Source organism: Gallinula chloropus (assembly GCF_964237585.1).
Source record: "Gallinula chloropus genome assembly, chromosome: 18".
Classification (NCBI taxonomy): domain Eukaryota; kingdom Metazoa; phylum Chordata; class Aves; order Gruiformes; family Rallidae; genus Gallinula; species Gallinula chloropus.
In genome coordinates, this window is record NC_140103.1 from 4,650,418 (window position 1) to 4,669,174 (window position 18,757).

Below are 18,757 nucleotides of genomic sequence, written 5' to 3' on the forward strand. Positions count from 1 at the left end.
TTTGTGAAACAGTTAGTATTCTCTACAAACAGAATTTTTTGGGGGAATGCAATCTTTCTATGTACTGTTAATGCAACAAACCCCTAGTATGGCATGGCCATCATCAAATATGCATTTACTAGCCACACAAAAATCACAAAGTTACTTTGAAATCTCTTTGAAGATTAGCTAAAGGCATTTGCAACAGCATATTCTCCAATTCAGTCTATTCCATTTTAAACACTTTTTCTCCTCTGTTACTCTGTGGAAGATCTGCACAGAAGGACAACAAGCAAGTACAGAAAAAGAGCAAAACTTAATAGTGAACAAAGTCCTATTAAACTAATATAGCAATAATATGGTTCATGAGGGAAAAATCCAGCAGAATAATGTGGTTTGGTTTATCAATTTAAATCAAATCACCCTTGTCCCTCATCAACCCTGTTTTTATTTCAGGACTCCTTTTGCTTTGCTGTAGGGAAAATTAATTGTATCTGGGCAGGGGAATGTTTTCTGTCCCTGCTGCTATGGCAGTGTTGTGCCATTTGGACTGCTGCAAAATATTAATAGGAAAGCTATGCAGATACAGTTGCCTACTGCATGGGAATACTAACTTGAAACACCATATTTACAACCCAAAATATTCCAAAGCTGCTTGATCTTTACAGTCACCTGTATAATAATACCAAGTTGCCACGTAAAACCCTTCTAGGAAGATGTTTTGATTCTTCCCAATCAAAGGTCTCCACCTATTAAGAGGGTTTATGCCATCTCTCTCCCCCATCTGTGCTGCACTTTGAACGGACATCATCATCCCTTGGATACATCAACTGTAGCAACTGAAGGGATCATCTAACTAGACAGCTGTAGTCCAGCTGCCCTCACACCCTTCTCCTGAAAAAAAGACATTTGTTTCTTCCATTTCCATACAGTGGATGACTCCTCTCTGCTTCAGGTCTTCCAGAGGGAAGGTGTTGGTTTAGAGGAAATACAACTAAGTAGCTCCCTCACAGACAGGAGAAAGCAAGCACATTGACTTGTGCCCTTTATGTATTGATGCTCTAGCCAAGTAAATTAAGATGTACGGGGGAAAACGAAAAGAGCACCAGAAGCTTGTGTATGACCCAGAAAAGCACAGTAGCAATTTTATATCTTCTTCAATCTTCCTGAAATGTGATTACAGTTGACCTTTAAATCTAGTAGATCAACCAATCAATTCTGTTGGAACAGGCCTGTGTGTGTGATCTAAGAGCATACATATACTTAAAAAACTTCCAATGGCTGCCTGGCATAGTCATTTTATTTTGCTGTAAAAGTTACCAAGATTTGTCTCAATTGATTTTACTTGCATGAAAAACACAACATCAAAACTGCAACATCAGCAGACACTAAAGGTCTTAGCTTCTTGCAGGATGAATGCAATATCAATAGTTATTAGGATGTATTCATACAAGGTACACAAGAGGGATGGAAAGATGATGCTAGTAATCTCACTTAATCCTAAAGCAGCCTTAAGTCAGGTTCTTTAGGATGCAGGAGGAAAGAAAAATGCAATGGAAACGATAAACAATTCTATTTGCCAGGCAAAACATTGAATTTGCAACTGAAAATATATTTAACATCTCTTTAAGCAGTAAAGCTTTTGTGTTGTGTTTGATGTTAGCTTTATTTCAGCTGACAAACTGTGCTTTAACAACATAACCCAAAAGAGGCTTCAGGACAGTACTTGTCCATAGCAGGCTCAGAAATGAGAACAAGAACCACTACTGATCCTACTCATGTGCAGCATCTCTCTCAGATTTCTCAGAGTACTCATTCTGTAGCACAATCCTTATTTTATAGAGAGGAAAACAAAAACATGCATGAAGTGACTTGTAAAACCTCATCCAGCTAGCTAAGGACGGAGGAAAAAAGGAGGATGCATGGCTCCTGAGTCGCTCCAGTGCCACTATAAACCTGGCAACGCTGCCTCTCCCGAAACCTTCAGCCTCCTGTCAGAAATATCCTAAAATGCCCACACATGGTATCATCCTATTATCATAGACTTGTGCTTATGCAGTCAACTAGATAGCAAATTCTTTTCAGTTCTTTGCTCCATAGTACATGCTAGGATGTCCACTTCCAGAAAATTGGAAGTGAAAGGTTAGCTTTTGCTTTACTGGGCACAGCAGAGCTTCCAGGCTTAACTGGCTCTGTGATCTGTGAAATTTTTACAAACAGCTTTGGAAGAGGCACCAAGCAGCACAGCCAACCAAAAAAAAAAAAAAAACCACCAAAAAAAAAAACCCAAACCAAACAGAAAAAAAGAAAATTTAAAAAAATAAAATAAAATAAAAAGATGGCTCTCAGAAAACTGAAAATGCCACATTGACAATTCTGAAAATACATGACTTGAGTAAAACTGAACCATAAGGCAAGCCAGAGAACTCGTTAAGTCTGAGTGCAGAGACAACTGCAGAGAAAACTCTAAATAGAACCCAACTGAAAGCATATGGGTAGGGCAGAGAACATTAGAATAAAAATCGAACTAATGGTAAAACATACACTGATGTTTTTTCTTAAAAGCCACATAGGAAGAGAAACATATATCCAGCCTCATTCAGGGATAATGGGGGGAGGGAACAGCTATTATTCTTTTAAAGGTAGCTTATATGATACAAAAGTGACATTTTCTCTGAATGAAGAATTCTTTTAACATAAAGAAAAGCCAACTACTTAAATGAGATAGAGCCCAGTAACACTGCAGCAGTTGAGAATGTCATGATTTCCATCAAAAAAACTGTTTTTGCAGAGATTAGGAACAGCTGTTTCAAACTGAATTAGACTAAAACTGGAAACAAGCTGTCAAGATCAAAAAAATATATTTTATACATAAAAGAACGTATTTGATTCAGCTGTTTTATCATGGTGGTCAGCCAAGAGAGAGGCATGAAGTAACATTCTGAGATTCCAGACGTTGTCGCAAAGACTCTCTCATTTTTAACACTCTTTATGTAGTTTTATTCCTTTGAGCATTTGGAATAAGAAAAATGTCAAACAGCTCATCTCAGATTCTCAAGTATTTTCAAACTATGGGCAGCTTAAAACAGTTTAAAGACAGCTGAGGGCTCTCTCTGCTCCAGTCTGCATTCTCTGCATCTTCTGCACCAGTAACAACACGGTGCAGTAAGGGAAATATACTCAATTGCTGTTGACAGGAGAAGATTCAAATAATTCACTTTAGCCCACCACTTGTGAATAGCAGAACATGTGTACAGCTCCTTTTTGTGCATGCTTGCAGATCCGAGGAGGCTTTCAGTAAGCATTTTCAACATTGATTTCCACAGGAATTGCAGTTTCATATAACGAGAAGTAAATACATCTATTTTAGAATATACAGGGAAATGTCACATCTAGATGCAATTCCCTTGTGTCTAATGGCCCATGCAGTATACCGAGCACCTCATATACTACGTCGCTGCCAGTTACAGAAGCTTAGAGAATCCAACAACCAAATTCATCAAGACCAGCACTGGTTTTGAATAGAATTAGTTGTTCCAAAGCCCAACTCTGAACATCAAAGCCTCCTGTGATTTTGCTACATGCTGTAAGATGTAGTCATTATACTCTGCTTTCCAACCAAATCTAAAGCAGCCTTGAAAATATCTTTAGCATTTCAACATGTTCGTTACTCCTAATAATGATATATCCTAATTCTACCCAATAAGTATATTGGTTATTACTGTCAGCTTGTCATTATATGTGCTTTTGAAGAAGAGGTATCTGGGAGCAAGCTAATTCATGAGCATATAACAAAAATAAGCACACTCCAAGAAATGCATTTTTAACTCCCAAAGACACCAGGCAAGACTGCAGCCACAGCCACGTGCCACTTCACCTTTCTGATTAGTCACACAGTCCAGCTTTAGGCATTTAACTTCAGTGCTTGAGATCTCAACAAACTCAGCAGAGCACCAGAACATGATTGAATTCTCCACGCCACACCAAGAACCTTACAAAAGAGCACAATAAGAGAACTGCTGCTCAGGGCACATAAACTTTTGATCTTTCTGTGAAAAGATCAAAAATGTGAAAGACCAGCACCTGGTAGAATCAAACAGCTTTCATTAAATCTTTTATTAATTCCGAGGACATGTTTTTCTAGGTATACTGTAACTGATCAAGTGTCAGACTGAAAGATTTTAGACATGTTTTTTGTTTCTTGTGCAAGTAGAAGCCTTCCACACAGGTGCTTAAAATTTGATAAAGTGAACTGTTGTACATGCTTGGGCTAATCTTGCTTTTATAGGCAGAGAAACTGATAACATGCACTGATAAGTCATCTTTATCTCCAGAACTTCAGCATTTTCCAACCCTGATTCAAATGCTAGCTCACACCAAGCAGATGTACCAACAACAAACAGAGTTAGGAGTGAAGTAGCTCCAAGTGTTACGTACATATTCCCAACTCTATTCTCTTCAACTCCAAATCCCCTCCAGCTCTATCTATCAACCCCCAAACCTGCCTGAGTCTTGGCTTTCTATAGAAGGGTCATTCCTCAGAGCTCCTGCAGAAAGCAGAACTCCCAATTCAAGTATCCCTAAAAGCTGGCTTAGATACCTGGCCTGATTTGAAACAAAGTTCACCTGCAAAACTATTTTCATAAGAATGTAAAACAACAGCATCTACTGCAAAGCATGGACTTACTTAACAGCTCACTTAATGCTATTAGTGAAATCTAATGGGGAAAGCAGAAAACTTGCAAGTAAAATTTTATTAACAGGACTATTTTGGAAAGAGCAAATTCAGTCTAAAGGGTCATCTGAGATCAGCTGGGCACCTTTTTTCAAAACACCTGCATCTATGTTAACACCAAAAACCAGGCACAGATGTAAACAGCAATGGTATTGATATCACAGTCTGTAACATTTTACACTCTTCAACAGTCCCAGCATCAGAGCCACAAAACACTCCCAGAAAAATACTCCTTACTCCCAGGAAAATAAAAATCAGTATACATCGAACCCATCACAGACCTTCTGGGCTACTTGCCTTCAACATCAGGAGCTCAGTACTAACTGCTGCTGTACATACAACTGCTGCCACATTTCTGCCCAAAGGACATTTCCACAAAGCACTAGCCAAAACAGTGGTCTGAGCTGCACTCTGATTCCATCCAGCTCTTTGCACAGACTACTTTCAATTTTAATAGCTTTCAGACTATTTCCATGTTTTGTAGACCAGTTATCAACAGTATCTGATTAAGATATGATGGGAAAGAATTGAGCATTGCTTACATATATTTCAAACAATTAAATCCTTCTCTGAACTGAGGGGGCACCTTTACTAACGCCAAACATGAACTTGAAAGAAAAGATTAGAGATGAACGTACTTCTGCATTGAAGAAAAACAAACAAATAAGTCACACAAAAAGGCCTGACAATAGCAGAGAGCAACAGGGTGACATCATTAAATTTTTCATTTTATTTGATTTCCTCCAGAAGCTATTAAAAAAAAAATAATCTTTTCCATATAAAGAATACCAAGGCGATGCTTATCATCTCTATCAGTTATTTTATATTAGTGTTCATATTCCTTGAATGCCCCTCATATGAAGGTCCCCAAACACTTTACAAACATCTTTAATTTGCCTCAAAGAAAGTGAGACACAACGGAGTCTGAAAACATCCTCTGTGCTTTCCTGGTGGCCACCACCCATGGGAAGTCAGGCTTTCATCACCAACAGCAAGTCAGTCTGAGCCCTAAGAGCCAGAATAGCAGGCAAACATGAAATTCAAAGCAATGCTGGGTCTGAGGGCTTCTTACAATGACCCTCTTGTTTTGCAGTCCTACATATTCTTCAATTAATCTCTAGACAATATGGATTTCCAGTTATACTTTGTTGTGTTTCTCAACCTGTAAAAGTAAAGCCTTTTCTTCTGATCTAATGGTTGTACCAAGATTTATTCATCTACAAACTGCATTTCTGTGCCTGTGCATGGCTCAGTTTGTAATCCAAGTCTGTTACTAATATGAAGCAGTGCAGTTTGAACCAGTTGGGTTTGATGGCCACATTATATCGAAAGAGAAAGTGATCACTGAACTTACAAATTATGCAATTCAGCCACCCAACATGAACTGTACAAAGAGTTCTTGCAGAGGAGAAAAAGGAGTTAGGGGAGGAAGAACCGGTAGTGGGCAGAAGTGTTTTGGTTAAAATAGAGCAACATCAATCATTTCCATCCTGAAATAGGCTAACAGCTAGAACATTAATACTTATCAAAGAAACAGGGGAAAAAACCCACTCATTAGCAAATAAAGGTGTTGCAAAGCATTAAATAATTCCCACCAGCTGACAAGGGGGCTGTGATTTATAATAGTGTGTATTGATATATCACTTCCCATAATTAGGAAAAGTGAGACTGGAAGAGCTTACAGCATTATTTTGATCAGAGCCTTGAAAAATGCTGTTGAATAACAACAAACACCAGGCACAACAATAGAAAAACACCGAACCCTGCTCTCAGGCTGCTTTAGATTTGAAACAAAGTATTCTAGTAAAATTCAGTAAAGAAAGGCAAATTCTGTTTGGACACATCTAACCTTATTTCACAACAGCATCCTAGTGTGAATTATTACTTTAACAACTCTCAGAACATCACAGATATAAAACAGTCAAACTACATAACAAAGATGACAGAATCAAAGGCTAATTATTTCTCATTTTTTAATGAAGTAAAGTTATTCATTATCACTTTTTTCTTCCTGAAGTAACAAACTAACCTGCCTACTAAAATACCAAAGAAATTCAACTAACCTCCAAAGGAGTTATACTGGCACAAGGCAGCATACGTGGCAATTTCTCACCTGCCTTAGCATCTTTCCAGTGGTGCAAAGAAAAAAAACCCCTGCTAATTATAATTTCCTTTTGCTCCAATTCTTCGATGTGAAAAACACTTTTATAGTTATACATGGAAACAATAAAATAGTTAAGATATCCCTGGGTTGGACTTTTGTTCAAAGCCACCATAGGAATCACTGGTAAAGAATCACAGGAGTCCAAGAGCTGCCGTTTCCAGGGACCCCCACATGAGGAGGGAAAATGCATCCTCCAAAAAGACAACAGATATTAACTGCTGTTACCCAGCTCCAATGCCTCCCGATGCTGCTTTAGGCAGGACCTCTAAGGAGAATAAAACCCATCCAAGGATGTAGTTGTCAGTTCTGCCTTTATTTTTACTGTTGCTATTATTATAAACCTCCTGCTTTTCATTATGGCTTTCACTATTTTTAGTATTTTCCCCTCTCACTATATTAACTTTTTTTTTTTAGGCTATCCTTGCATAGCTCAGAGACCCTCAAAATAATTGTGTCCCACCTTTTTGTTTCTCCAATGAAGTACACCTAGGGTATTATAAGTCCTTCTCCCCACTCCCCCAATATATTTTGACACAAGCACTTTTTTCCTTCTCATGGTTTCTCCAGTGCTTTTCCCCCACAGTACTGTAGTATCAAAGATAATTAGCACACTACCTGAATTTGCAGCCCGTGCCATTGCTGGTCACTAAAACCAACCCTGCAATAATAAAAGTCAATATTTTGCAGGCAGACAACTGAGCAGTAACTATGGCAGTTGGAGGCAAAGAGGTAACCACCTGTTTCCTAGTCATATTTAGAAGGGAAAAAAAAAACCTGATGTAATTGGGAACAGCAAGGGCATTTCACCAAAACATTTGCCTAATTTTTGCACAAAATTAGATGCCCGTAAAGGGCATTTTTCCAGACTGCCATGCAAACAACATTAGTCACTAGCTGTATAATACTTGGCATCTACAAAGCATTTCTGTCCAAAGAACCCAATGCACTTGAGATGCATTTGGAGTAGAAACTCTCCCAAGAAGTAGGTTAAGTATTATTATCCTACTTTATCCGGAAGAAAAATGAGGCACAGAAAAATCACACATCCTGTTCAAGGTTACAACAAAAATTAGTAAGAAAGGCAAGAAAGAGAATCCAAGTGGCCCAGCTCCCATTTTTTTGTCCTGTGCACAGGATACCCCCAGTTCCTGTACCACTCATTTCTCCAGTGACAGGAATATAAGCATCACTTATCTGCACAAGAATAAGAGTCCACAGCCAGTAAACCCCAACAGCCTTTCCATGCCAGCTCCCTCTACAAAGCACTGATTCTGCTTTTACAAAGCAAATTAAAATGTGATGTTCAGAGTGCAGGGATATCCTTGTCACTTTGCTTCAATTATTTATTTTTCCCCTATTTGTTCTCTTCTGTGAGCAAAACAAAGGATTTTGGTCACTTCAAATATTTTAAGTAACTTCATTAGAGCTCCTGCTCACTGAGAATTCCAGTACTGCAGGCTGCACCACTAACCTTCCCACTCTCACCCCAGCAAGCACATGTAATCTTCAAAAACAACCTCCAGAAGCACTGAGCAAGCAGATGATCCAGTTACCACGACACAGTTTCCTCAATGCCACACATTTGTCACTGATTCTACAGCACACCTGGAAAGAAAACGTTTCCCAATTTGGGTGGTTGAAATCTCAGCAGAATAAGCTGGACCTCCATGCAACAGTATATCACAATATTACAACACTGCATTTTTGTAGAGGGGAAAAAAAAAGTCCTGAAAGGACAATATCTTGGCCATCTGCCCAAACTTCCAAAGAACTGCCAGCACAGTAATTCAGTTACATTGTCCATGCTACTGTAAAACTACATTAAATTCAAAATGTTTGAGCGCATCCAAAGTTTAAAATTAATGTTCCTTGGAATGAACAGGGTTTTTTTTTTACAATCAAGTTGAACAACAACAACAAAAAATACTTAAGCAGTGTTCCTCTACTATTATGGGTAACATTTATTGTCATTAAACTCAGTATTTCTGTCTAATCAATACTAAGCTACCAAGGGCAGTCGCAGCAAGTCGACTTTCTCCACAGGGTCTATTGGTTTCTTTTGAGACCTACAACAAACACAATTTACACAAATAAATTATCAGGGAACACATCAAAATAATTTAATAAACAAAACCTACACTTTCCTTTTGTCTACTCATGCGACACAAAGATCACTGTAACTCATTAATAGTTATCTCAACAGTTTGATTTTCAAGTTACATAAAAGCAAGGGGATGCTATGAAATAACAAATTTAACTCTAAATATTTTTAGTGTATTTCAGCATGCAGATAAACAGGGTTTTTTTTTTCCATTTTTTATTTGCCTGTGTATTACTATTAAAGAAATTTATGTCAACTCCTGTCCAGCTTTGTTCACTTAGAATATTTACAACACAATGACACTGTAAAGTGCATACAAGTTGCAATAATCTTCTTTCCAAAGATGAGTAAATTAAGTAATTTGATCTAACCCCTACTCACCCAGAGAGTCACAAAGCCAGAAAAGTTGACTTTCTGCTTGAAGTGCTAGGTGACAGCCTCCCTAAACACACAGTTATGTTTAAGTACCATTTCATGATAAAACAATACCACCACCACTCACAAACACCTACGCACAGCGGCTCAAACTACTGAGGTGTTAGAACTGGAGTACAGCAAACAGACAAATACAACTCTGAAAAGAGCAGAGCATACCAGGCTGTGCTTCAGTGTAGTTAGTCAAGACAAAAATTGAAAATAACATCACCTGTTTAGGACTAAAGTTATTCTAAATTCCCCCCACTGCTATTAATAATATTTGACAGTCTGAAAACAAAATCTCTACTTTAAAGGGAGGGAAAATAGGAGAGACTACTTATAGAAGACAGGATTTGCTACTTGGGCAAATAAACTCTGGTAACACTGCTATCCCTCAGCAATTCAGGGAAGACAGTTTGCTGCTAAACAATGAACTGGAGAAACTTTGAGCCTGCTGGAAAGCCTGATTCTATAGTGTGGTTTGCTGGTGGATTCACTTTGCATGTACTCATCAAATAAATAAACAAAAAGTCTCTAGCAGTGATTAAAGCTCAAACGTTGGGTATGAATTACTTGACAGCACCCCATTAAGAGAGCAGAAACTTGCCCTATAAAAGCATTTGCCATGCTCAGCAGCCATAAAATGCACCATATATCTTCTGTTCCACTGGAGTCAATGGAAATGCCTTAACAGATACACCCTGGGGCATGCACAGGGGTAGGGGTGTACAAGTGCTTTGCCAAGAGCAAAGAGGACGAACAAATACATGCTACAGGCAATAAATAACCTCACTAAAGCAGTAGATGGAAAACAAAAGTTTCTACCACTCAAAGATTGAGTTCAAACTCCTGGATTCCAAAAACCTGCATCCACCCTGACTGCCAACGTTACAATAGCTGGATGAGGCAACCATACCACCACAAGCTTGACTAAACATTTTATATATGGTTAAGTGTATAACATTACTTTCATCACATCAACAACAAGCTGGGGTTCCACTCCCAAATAAAACCCCTGACACCCAGCACTGATAAGAAGCATCAAGAAATATGTAGTTGCTTAGTAAATGATGCACTTATTCATGATATTATGGTCTCTCTTGCTGCAGAAAACAAGAAGCATCCAGGAACAAGGGAGGCCAGAGTAAGGGTGCTTGCTATGGAAGTGTCCTGAAGAACAACTAAGCTGAGTTGTCCAGGTGCTCCTGTCACAAATGCAAGGTCACATGTATTTTTCAAAATTCAGTTAGACTAAAATACTGATTAAGACTTGGTGAGCAACTCCTTTTATCTAAACTAAATAGCAAAAGAGTTCTCCCCTGTGGTATTTCCTCATAAATTCCGGTACAGCACAAGCAGTGAGCACCTGGGAACAAGAGGTAAGGGAGCAGCACCCTCAGAGTCCAGTCCTGACTCTTTCTAGTATCAAGCCCCACAAACAAATGAGAATCCCTTCCAACTGCTACTGTCATCTTAGATTTCAGGGGCTCAGACACAACAATCATATCAAAAAATTCAACAGCTGAGATATATATACACACACACATAGTTACTAAAACCAGAAATCAACTCCCATTACTAAACAGAGACAGTCCACAGAAAAAACCCACTACACATACAACACACCACTACTGGTTGCTACAAACTTCTTAACTTAGCAAGAATAATTTATCTGCATTACTCATACAGAATGATAGCTGGGTTTTGCCTTATCTAATATTATATCTTTAGTATTACATTAGAGGGCACATACGGATCCTTCTGGGAAACAGCACTTCAATTATAATAAAGAAAATGTCTTAAATAAAATTGAAGAGGAGGAGAAAAATTATCAAGTAGCCCTAAATACTGTTCCATGGTTACTACAAGACTCCACACACGCCAATCACCAAGGTAATTAACTTGTATTATTTCTACTGACACATAAAAGAAGTTAAAGCAAAGAAGAAAAATCATTTAGCTCTTGCTTGCAGTAAGATCACCTTAAAACTTCCTTTTCAGCTATAGCTTGTGAGCTTTGTGAAACTCCTGAGAAAGTAAGGGAACTTTACAGCTGCATGTGTATGTAATTAATGCATTTGACAAGCTGTTGTGTTCCCAAACAGCTGCTCCCACTATATGGACAACTTTGCCATCTGCAAAACTATTGGGTAAACTACAGTAAGTAAATACCAGGATAGCAGGTGCTAATAAATAACAAGAACTGCCAAGATAACACACTTCTGTAAGGAAAGTTTTAACTTTTCCCACTGTACTTTTCTGTACCCCTGGAGCAGGCAAACTTAAGGTGCTCAAAACCAGAAAAACTGGTGTCAGGACTCACAGAAGCAATAAAATAAGGTTTGGGGTAAATATATTTAATTGTGATTTCAGAGGTAATTAATCTTTACTGCACTAAGCTAAAAGAGGTCAGTAAATTTGTAACTAAAAGTGCATCTCCTCACAATACATTGCAAGCCACAGCTAAACATGGGAAATAAAACAACTTGAAAAGTGCAAGTTAAAGTCTCATCACTTAGGTTAAAATAAACAAAATCTTATATTTATGCCTGTAAATATGATCTTCACTATACCTCCCATCCATACATAAATAGCACTGCTAACTAACCCAAAAAGCTTGTCCATGCATTTAAGACCAGATCAAAATTGGCTATTTGCTTGACCCAGCATCAAGACAAATCTGCAAGTATAAATAAGTAACTGTTACAACATTCAGTATCTCATGAGCCAGGAGTAACCAGGATGAATATAGCCTCAGCTGAAATTTAACAAAGCTATTACTTGTGCAACAGTGTTGACAGAAAATGCAAGAGTCACATAGGTAGATATGGTCCACCTCCAGCTTTACAGAGCTGCTCAAGTTTTAGGTACATACATATGCTAAAAAAAACCCCTCCAAAACCCCAAAACCAGTTTGGTAGTACTATGCTTTAAAGAGGTTCACGTGGTTTGCAGTATTTGGAAGGCTACTGTCACTGTATTCTCCAAAACCAGTCTAAATCTATTGTTTCCAAAGCAGAAATACCCATATAAGTGAACCAAGTAAAAGTCCCAGCATTTAAACAGGCTATAACATAGGATAGTTTTTTGAACGCTGGGGGGGGTTGGTGTGGGGTTTGATTGTTGGTTCTTTTCCTTTACAAATTAAAATTTCAGGCCCCTATTCCTTCAATATTAGATAAAAAAAAACCCACTGCAGCAAGGCTGTTTTTAAAAAAAACCCCAAACAATAGTAGTACTATGTATAGTACTTTGATATAAATAAATTCCTTCTCATGAGATAGCCCAGTTATTACTACCAACCTTACTCATTCTTGTTCTATAAGCTACTACTACCAGCCTCCCCATGTTTTAAAAATAAACAGAATGCATTAAAGCATGCAGCATGAAGTCTGTGTGCTCATTTTCCCTACATTTCATGAATGTCCTTTTGGAATTGCACCACAGCCCAGAAACTACTCCATCCACCCTCCCCTGGCAGCCATGTGGCTATTCATGCCATCAGTAATGCATGAACAATCAAAGAGAGAGGAAAATGCCCTTATCTCAGCTCATCAAAAATACAAGCAAGCCAGCCACAAAGGGGTCACAAATTAAAAATTAAATGCGGACAGACACAAAGTGTATTGACACATCACCACATCCAAACCCTCCTTTCAGAGCAACAGAAAGCACCAGATACACATAGGAAGAACTGAAGGCAGCCAAAAGATGTAATGAAATAACACTTATTCAAGAAGTGTATTTAGCAATGAAGAATTAAGCAGTAAGATACACGAGCATCAACAGGGTCATTACTGCTAAGGATAAATCCAGCAGCTACTGCCAACACATCTGTGGCTACAAACAGGGGCAATCTATCCATCCCTACTGGTTCAGGAAAAAACCCAACAAAAAAACCAACCAAAAACCTTAGGTAAAAGGTAGTTCTTTACATAGCTAACTTAAACAGTATATTTTATTTTAGCCGTAAAACTGAAATTAAAGACAACAGAGATGAAAGGAGAAAAAATAACTAGCTTTCTCCTGGAACATCTAACTGTGACAAGTGCAGAGGATACTACAACTTTCTGCTTTCTGGAATCAGAATCCAGTATCATGAAAAACTTCTCTTCAAATCTCCATAATACTCTAAGTTAATAAAAAAACCCCCATTAGAACAACTCTGCCAAAGCTATTTCCTTACTTGCTAAGCTTCCTCTAATAATGACCTAAAGTAGTAATTAAATCACTGAAGACTTAACTGCATTACAGGTTTAAAAGTTTTCATGTATAAATGTTACCTATCTTTGTCCTTAAAGCAGCAAATTAATTCATTTTTCTTCAGTACCAATAAACCACTAACAAGAAACACAAGCAAACATTAAACATTTCCTCAATTAATAAATCTCTACTTCCTTTCCCAACCATACCAAATTTCCGTGAATGCCAAATTCTACTGATTTTAGACAAAGTTAACACTATTTTGCATTCTGAAAAGTACCTGTACAAACATTATGGTGGTATTCATACAAACATTATTGTAGTATTTATTTTAAATCTGAATAATATTAGATTGGTTGGCTCTACGTACAACAACAATTTGCCTGTGAAGTACTTACATAGTCTGACAGTCTTCCTTGCTCATGCACTGCAATAAATAATTTACAAGTGGAATTGTTTCTTTTAAATGCCCTAAATATTTTTAGATTTATTATTCTTGCTTACTCCTGCTGCCTTTTGTAAGGCTGCTAAAAGCTACAACTCTCTCTAGTAACAATTATCATAAAAGATGGATTATTTTCTGTTACATTTTATAACACTCGACTAGTATTTCAAAGATAATTTCAAGAAAGCTTTTAAATAGGTATTCATTTAAATATTACTATAAAATGCAATAAGCATGCTCCAAAAGTTCAGGATGGGAACAGGGAACCGAGACCAGTAATAATTAACAGTAAGTGCAATAAGGCAATGTTTTCTCATGTAATAAAATCAGACATGATGAAAGGAGTATTTCTGACACCCAAGTAGACAACGTTCTGAGCAGAGCAGGAAAGATACCTATCCAACTTCTGCCTCTAGATGTAGGCAGCATACAGGTTCATGGAACTGAATTATATTCAAGGCGAAGAAGTTTGTTTCAAGAAAAGCAACTATGGTATGGAAAGGCTCTGAGATTTATAATGATGACATCCCTGTATGTTTCTTTCCTAGAAACAGGTTGGAAGTGACACAAGCTCTTGATTCTCTACTCTAATACCCCACTACCAGGTACAAGGACACAATATACTCTCGTATCTATAGATGATGCTAAACAGCTAACATGGAAAGTAGTATTCTCCTTTGGAGGTAACACCCTCTTTGAAAAACAAGGGGGGCACACCTCAGTATCACCAAGTCTTCTCTCAATTAAAGCACCATTTTATCCCTTAAAAATATATTTAGGCAATCATTATGCTCTGCAACTTCATAATAAGCTCAACAATTTTGATACTCACAGGCCTACTGTATCACAAACCACACCTTGTGTAGAAATACACAACTAAATTACATCAATGTATTCTGTTACCTTATTTGACCATTTGTAGGCTTGAAGAAGTTGGCTGTAAAGAGGTGTTTTGTCCTGAACAGGATCTAGGCTCAACAGACCGCTGTTGTGCAGGGGATGGTTCTCAGATGGTTTACCAACAAGGTTGCTCAGACGTTCCAGCTCACTGAAAGGAAATGGAATGACATTGTTTTTAAGTCAGATCTGCAGATACAGATATCCAAGAAGTACAACCCTCCTGCAGGGACAGCAGTCATTCATGAACTCTAACTTAAAAACTACGTGAGTTCTGACTTGGTCATTGGCTGCAATAGTAGGGGGCAATACTAGACAACTTTACCACTTAGCAGCCAGATGTTTCATTTCATTAAAGATCTAAAAATTCAAACTGTCCTCATATAAATACACAGAAGAATTGGCATTAGTACCAAGCCTGGAGATGGTCCTGCAAAGTTTGTGATTACTCTCACAAGTATACACATTTCAAGTTCTCAGGACAAGGAAGCAGCCTGTTTCCCTCAAGCAATTTGTACCTTTCCAGACACGTATAAAATACTCAACTACAGCATAATAAGCACACACACATTTCCCATGAACAAAAGGTCACTGTAAAATGATCACTTATTGCTTCATATCTCATTTGTCACACAATACAATTAATAATAACCATAATGAAGTTTTTTTTTTTTAAATGTGTATTAATCAGCTGTGGAAGACTGTCTCCTTTGCACAGATATAAAGTGCAGTTTTTCAACTGAAATGACTAACAAGGTGCCTTTCCTTTTAACTTCAGAATGTTACATCCTACTCTGAACTTTGAAGCTTCCACTAGATCAAAAGCAGGATTAAGACCCCTCAAAGGGTGACTTCTGAAATGCCTCTGTAAAGAAAAACACCAAATTCTGCAATTTGCATTTAATGACAGTTATGAAAATAAATGCCAACAATCAGTGAACTGACAGGTCAGAGACTTCCACGCTTTGCTACTACAAAAGTCTCCTTCATTAATCATCATTCCTTTTACTTTCCATGGCCTATGTTCTTTCTATGCCTCTGGTGCTGTGAACACTCATCAGTGTGCTTAATATTTCTTGATAAAATGATACAGTAAAATAAATGTGAATAGACATAAAAATGAAGGATTTGTTGGAGAGGGATTGCAGTCAATACTTACATGACATGCACCAAAGTCCACTCATATCATTAATTTCAATCTATCTCAGATTATTCCCTTGCTACTGGAAATCTGAGCATCCCAAACATGTAGCAGAATACATAGCACTCAGTTGCTATCTAAATTATAGTTTGGGAGGTGTTGTTTCAAAAAAGAAAAATCAGATATACTCAAAAATATTTATAGAATTATCTTGCAAGGATTCCGGATAGAAATGGTCACTAAAGCATATCCACTAATGGTGTGGAAGAGATGGTGAAAAGACACTGCTAAAGTCTGACCATGAAGTTCCTCTCAGGTATGGCAGTAAGGCCAGGAACTGATGGCAAAGAATCACACAAGAATTTCTGAAATACTGGATGATAAACTGCAAAGTAGGGGAGTATAAAATATTACACCTGAGACAAGGTAGGTCAGAGCCAATTCCTATCTATTACTTTTTGGGAACAAGATTTTTGGGTTATACTGGATAATACTTTTAAAAGCTACCAAGCAAGGCAAGGAGGATGACCAGAGGAATGGCACAGATTTCATGCTGGGGAATATAAAGCCTTCTTGACTCAAAAACAATAAAAACCAGAGAGGTATAACAGAAGTCTATGAAGCTGTGTACAACACAAGAATGATTCTCTACCACCTTTCCCAATAGAAAGGAAGTAGTAAGTAACAAATTATATTACTGCAATCAGAACTAACTTAAACCAGCAAGGCCTTTTGGCCAGTAAGAAACAAATTCTTGTTCAGAAGACCTTGAACCCTAAATCTCTGGAGGCTAGAAGACCAGAAAGGGTGAGAAAGGGTGCTGGGAAAGGGTGGTGACCTGCCAGCCCTACCCTCAGACACCTCCCTGGACATCACTGATGATTTCCACTGGGATACAGCCAAACCCAACAGTCCTCCAGCACGATCCAGATGGACCATCAGCAGCAACAGCTTCTATTTACGTGAAACACACCACCTCATACTAAACAGCCCTGTTTATACATACTAACTTTCCAGCCTTACAAGTTGTAGTAAGAAAATGGTCATTCTTGAGCTACTACTGAATAGGCAGAACCAAAGTTGGTTTGTTTGGAGTTTTTTTAAAACAAAAACCTTAAAAAACAACACGGGAAAAAAAAATCTCACTGCAAACAAAATCATTCACCTCACCAGCACAACTCCACCGATGAGCCCTTTTTTAAAAGGAAACACGAACAAAGCCCAGGTAAGGATTCTGAGCAGCCCCTTTGGAGACTGGAACCAAACACCGCGGAGGGGTAACTCACGCACCACAAGGAACAAACCGGGGCTTTTTCACCTTTATTTGCTATAAACTTTCTCCGGGAGCGGAAACGGCACCGCCGGGCACCTCCGTGGGGACAGGCCCGGAGAACCCTGGCATCCCTTCCCGCTCCAGCACCGCAGGGCCGGGCAGGGGACCCGCTGCACACCGACGCGGGGTGGGGGGGGGGAGCCCACTCAGGGCTGGCTGCTCACCCCAGGTCGCGGCTGACGGAGTGCAGGCTCTCCTGGAAGGCGGCCACGAAGCCCTTCTCGCGGCCCTCCAGGGTCTCCTTGTTCCGCATCCCATCCTTCAGGCAGTCAAAGACCCGCGTCACGCTGGAGCGCAGCGCCTGGATAGCAGCAATGGCCTGAGAAAAGGCCTCCAGGTTCACCCCGGGGCTCAGCACTCCGTCCGCCATCTTGGCCGGCCAGCCCCGGCTTCCACCCGGCGGGCCGCGAGGCGCGCGGTGCAGGCTGGGAAATGTAGTTCGGGCTCTGAGGGGGCGGGAGGCGCAGCAGGGCCGGGCGGGATGCGGTGCTTCCCTCAGGGCTGCTGCGGGGCAGCGGGGAGCTCGACCGGCACAAAGGGCCACTTTAAAGCTTTTGAGCCTGTTTTTCTAACCTCAGGGACTTCTTAAGCAGGCGAGCCTGCGCTCTGCGCTCGCTGCCTGTGACTGGAGCGGCTGAAGAGATGCCTGCCCTGCCCCGGGGCAGGAGCTAGGAGCAGTAGGAATGAACATGAGCGTGTGCATCTCTCAAATACCTCTCTCCTGCCCCAGAATAATTTTTGTTCCCCACTCAGATGGCCTCTTCTATCTTCCTTGTGCTTGTGTATAATTCTCTGCTTACACTCCAGGGTAGGTTGCCTGCTCTGGATGTGCTATATGGGTTTTCCCAGGCATAGAGCCAGAAATAAAATTATTAAAAATAGGAACCCCGGGCCCCCGTTCTGCTGCAACTGCACTTCGCTTTAAGCAGGCAAGAATGCTTCTATAAATACATGTATGCTCACGGTCAGACCTAATTCAGGTTTTAAGGTTGAGCTCTGCGTTCCCATCTCAGTTGTGATTACTGCTAAATAACAGGACGAGGACCTGTCCTTCCTCAGGGAAAGGCTGCAAAAGACAGCAAAGATTGAGACTCCTGTCGCAGCACTCAGGACTCCTAGCTGGATTTGGTTGGAGCTGCTTTGGTTTCTGAGGCTATCGCTGCCTCTTTTCACCCTTAGAGCACAGATAAACAGATGCTAAAATAAATGAAGCAGCGCTCAGGCCAGTACTCACCGCACGCACATTGCAGCGCAGGGCTAGGTGTTTTGTTTTCCCAACTCCCAAAGTAAATAACAACCCCTTTCATAAACCTATTAATTAAATTCAGTAAACACAACCCAC

At 39.4% G+C, this 18,757-nt stretch overlaps 1 protein-coding gene across 1 annotated transcript in view; it reads right to left on the reverse strand.

Annotated features, from left to right (window-relative positions):
• MED27 (mediator complex subunit 27) overlaps positions 1–17,785 on the reverse strand; it is a gene marked incomplete at its 5' end in the record, with an annotated part of 91,401 nt that extends 73,616 nt beyond the window's left edge. The window contains 2 exons of the mRNA XM_084272554.1: positions 14,948–15,092; positions 17,580–17,785. Of these exons, the coding sequence (XP_084128680.1) occupies positions 14,948–15,092; positions 17,580–17,785 (351 nt within the window). The remainder of the gene's footprint in view (positions 1–14,947; positions 15,093–17,579) is intronic.
• Positions 17,786–18,757: the final 972 nt, after the last annotated feature.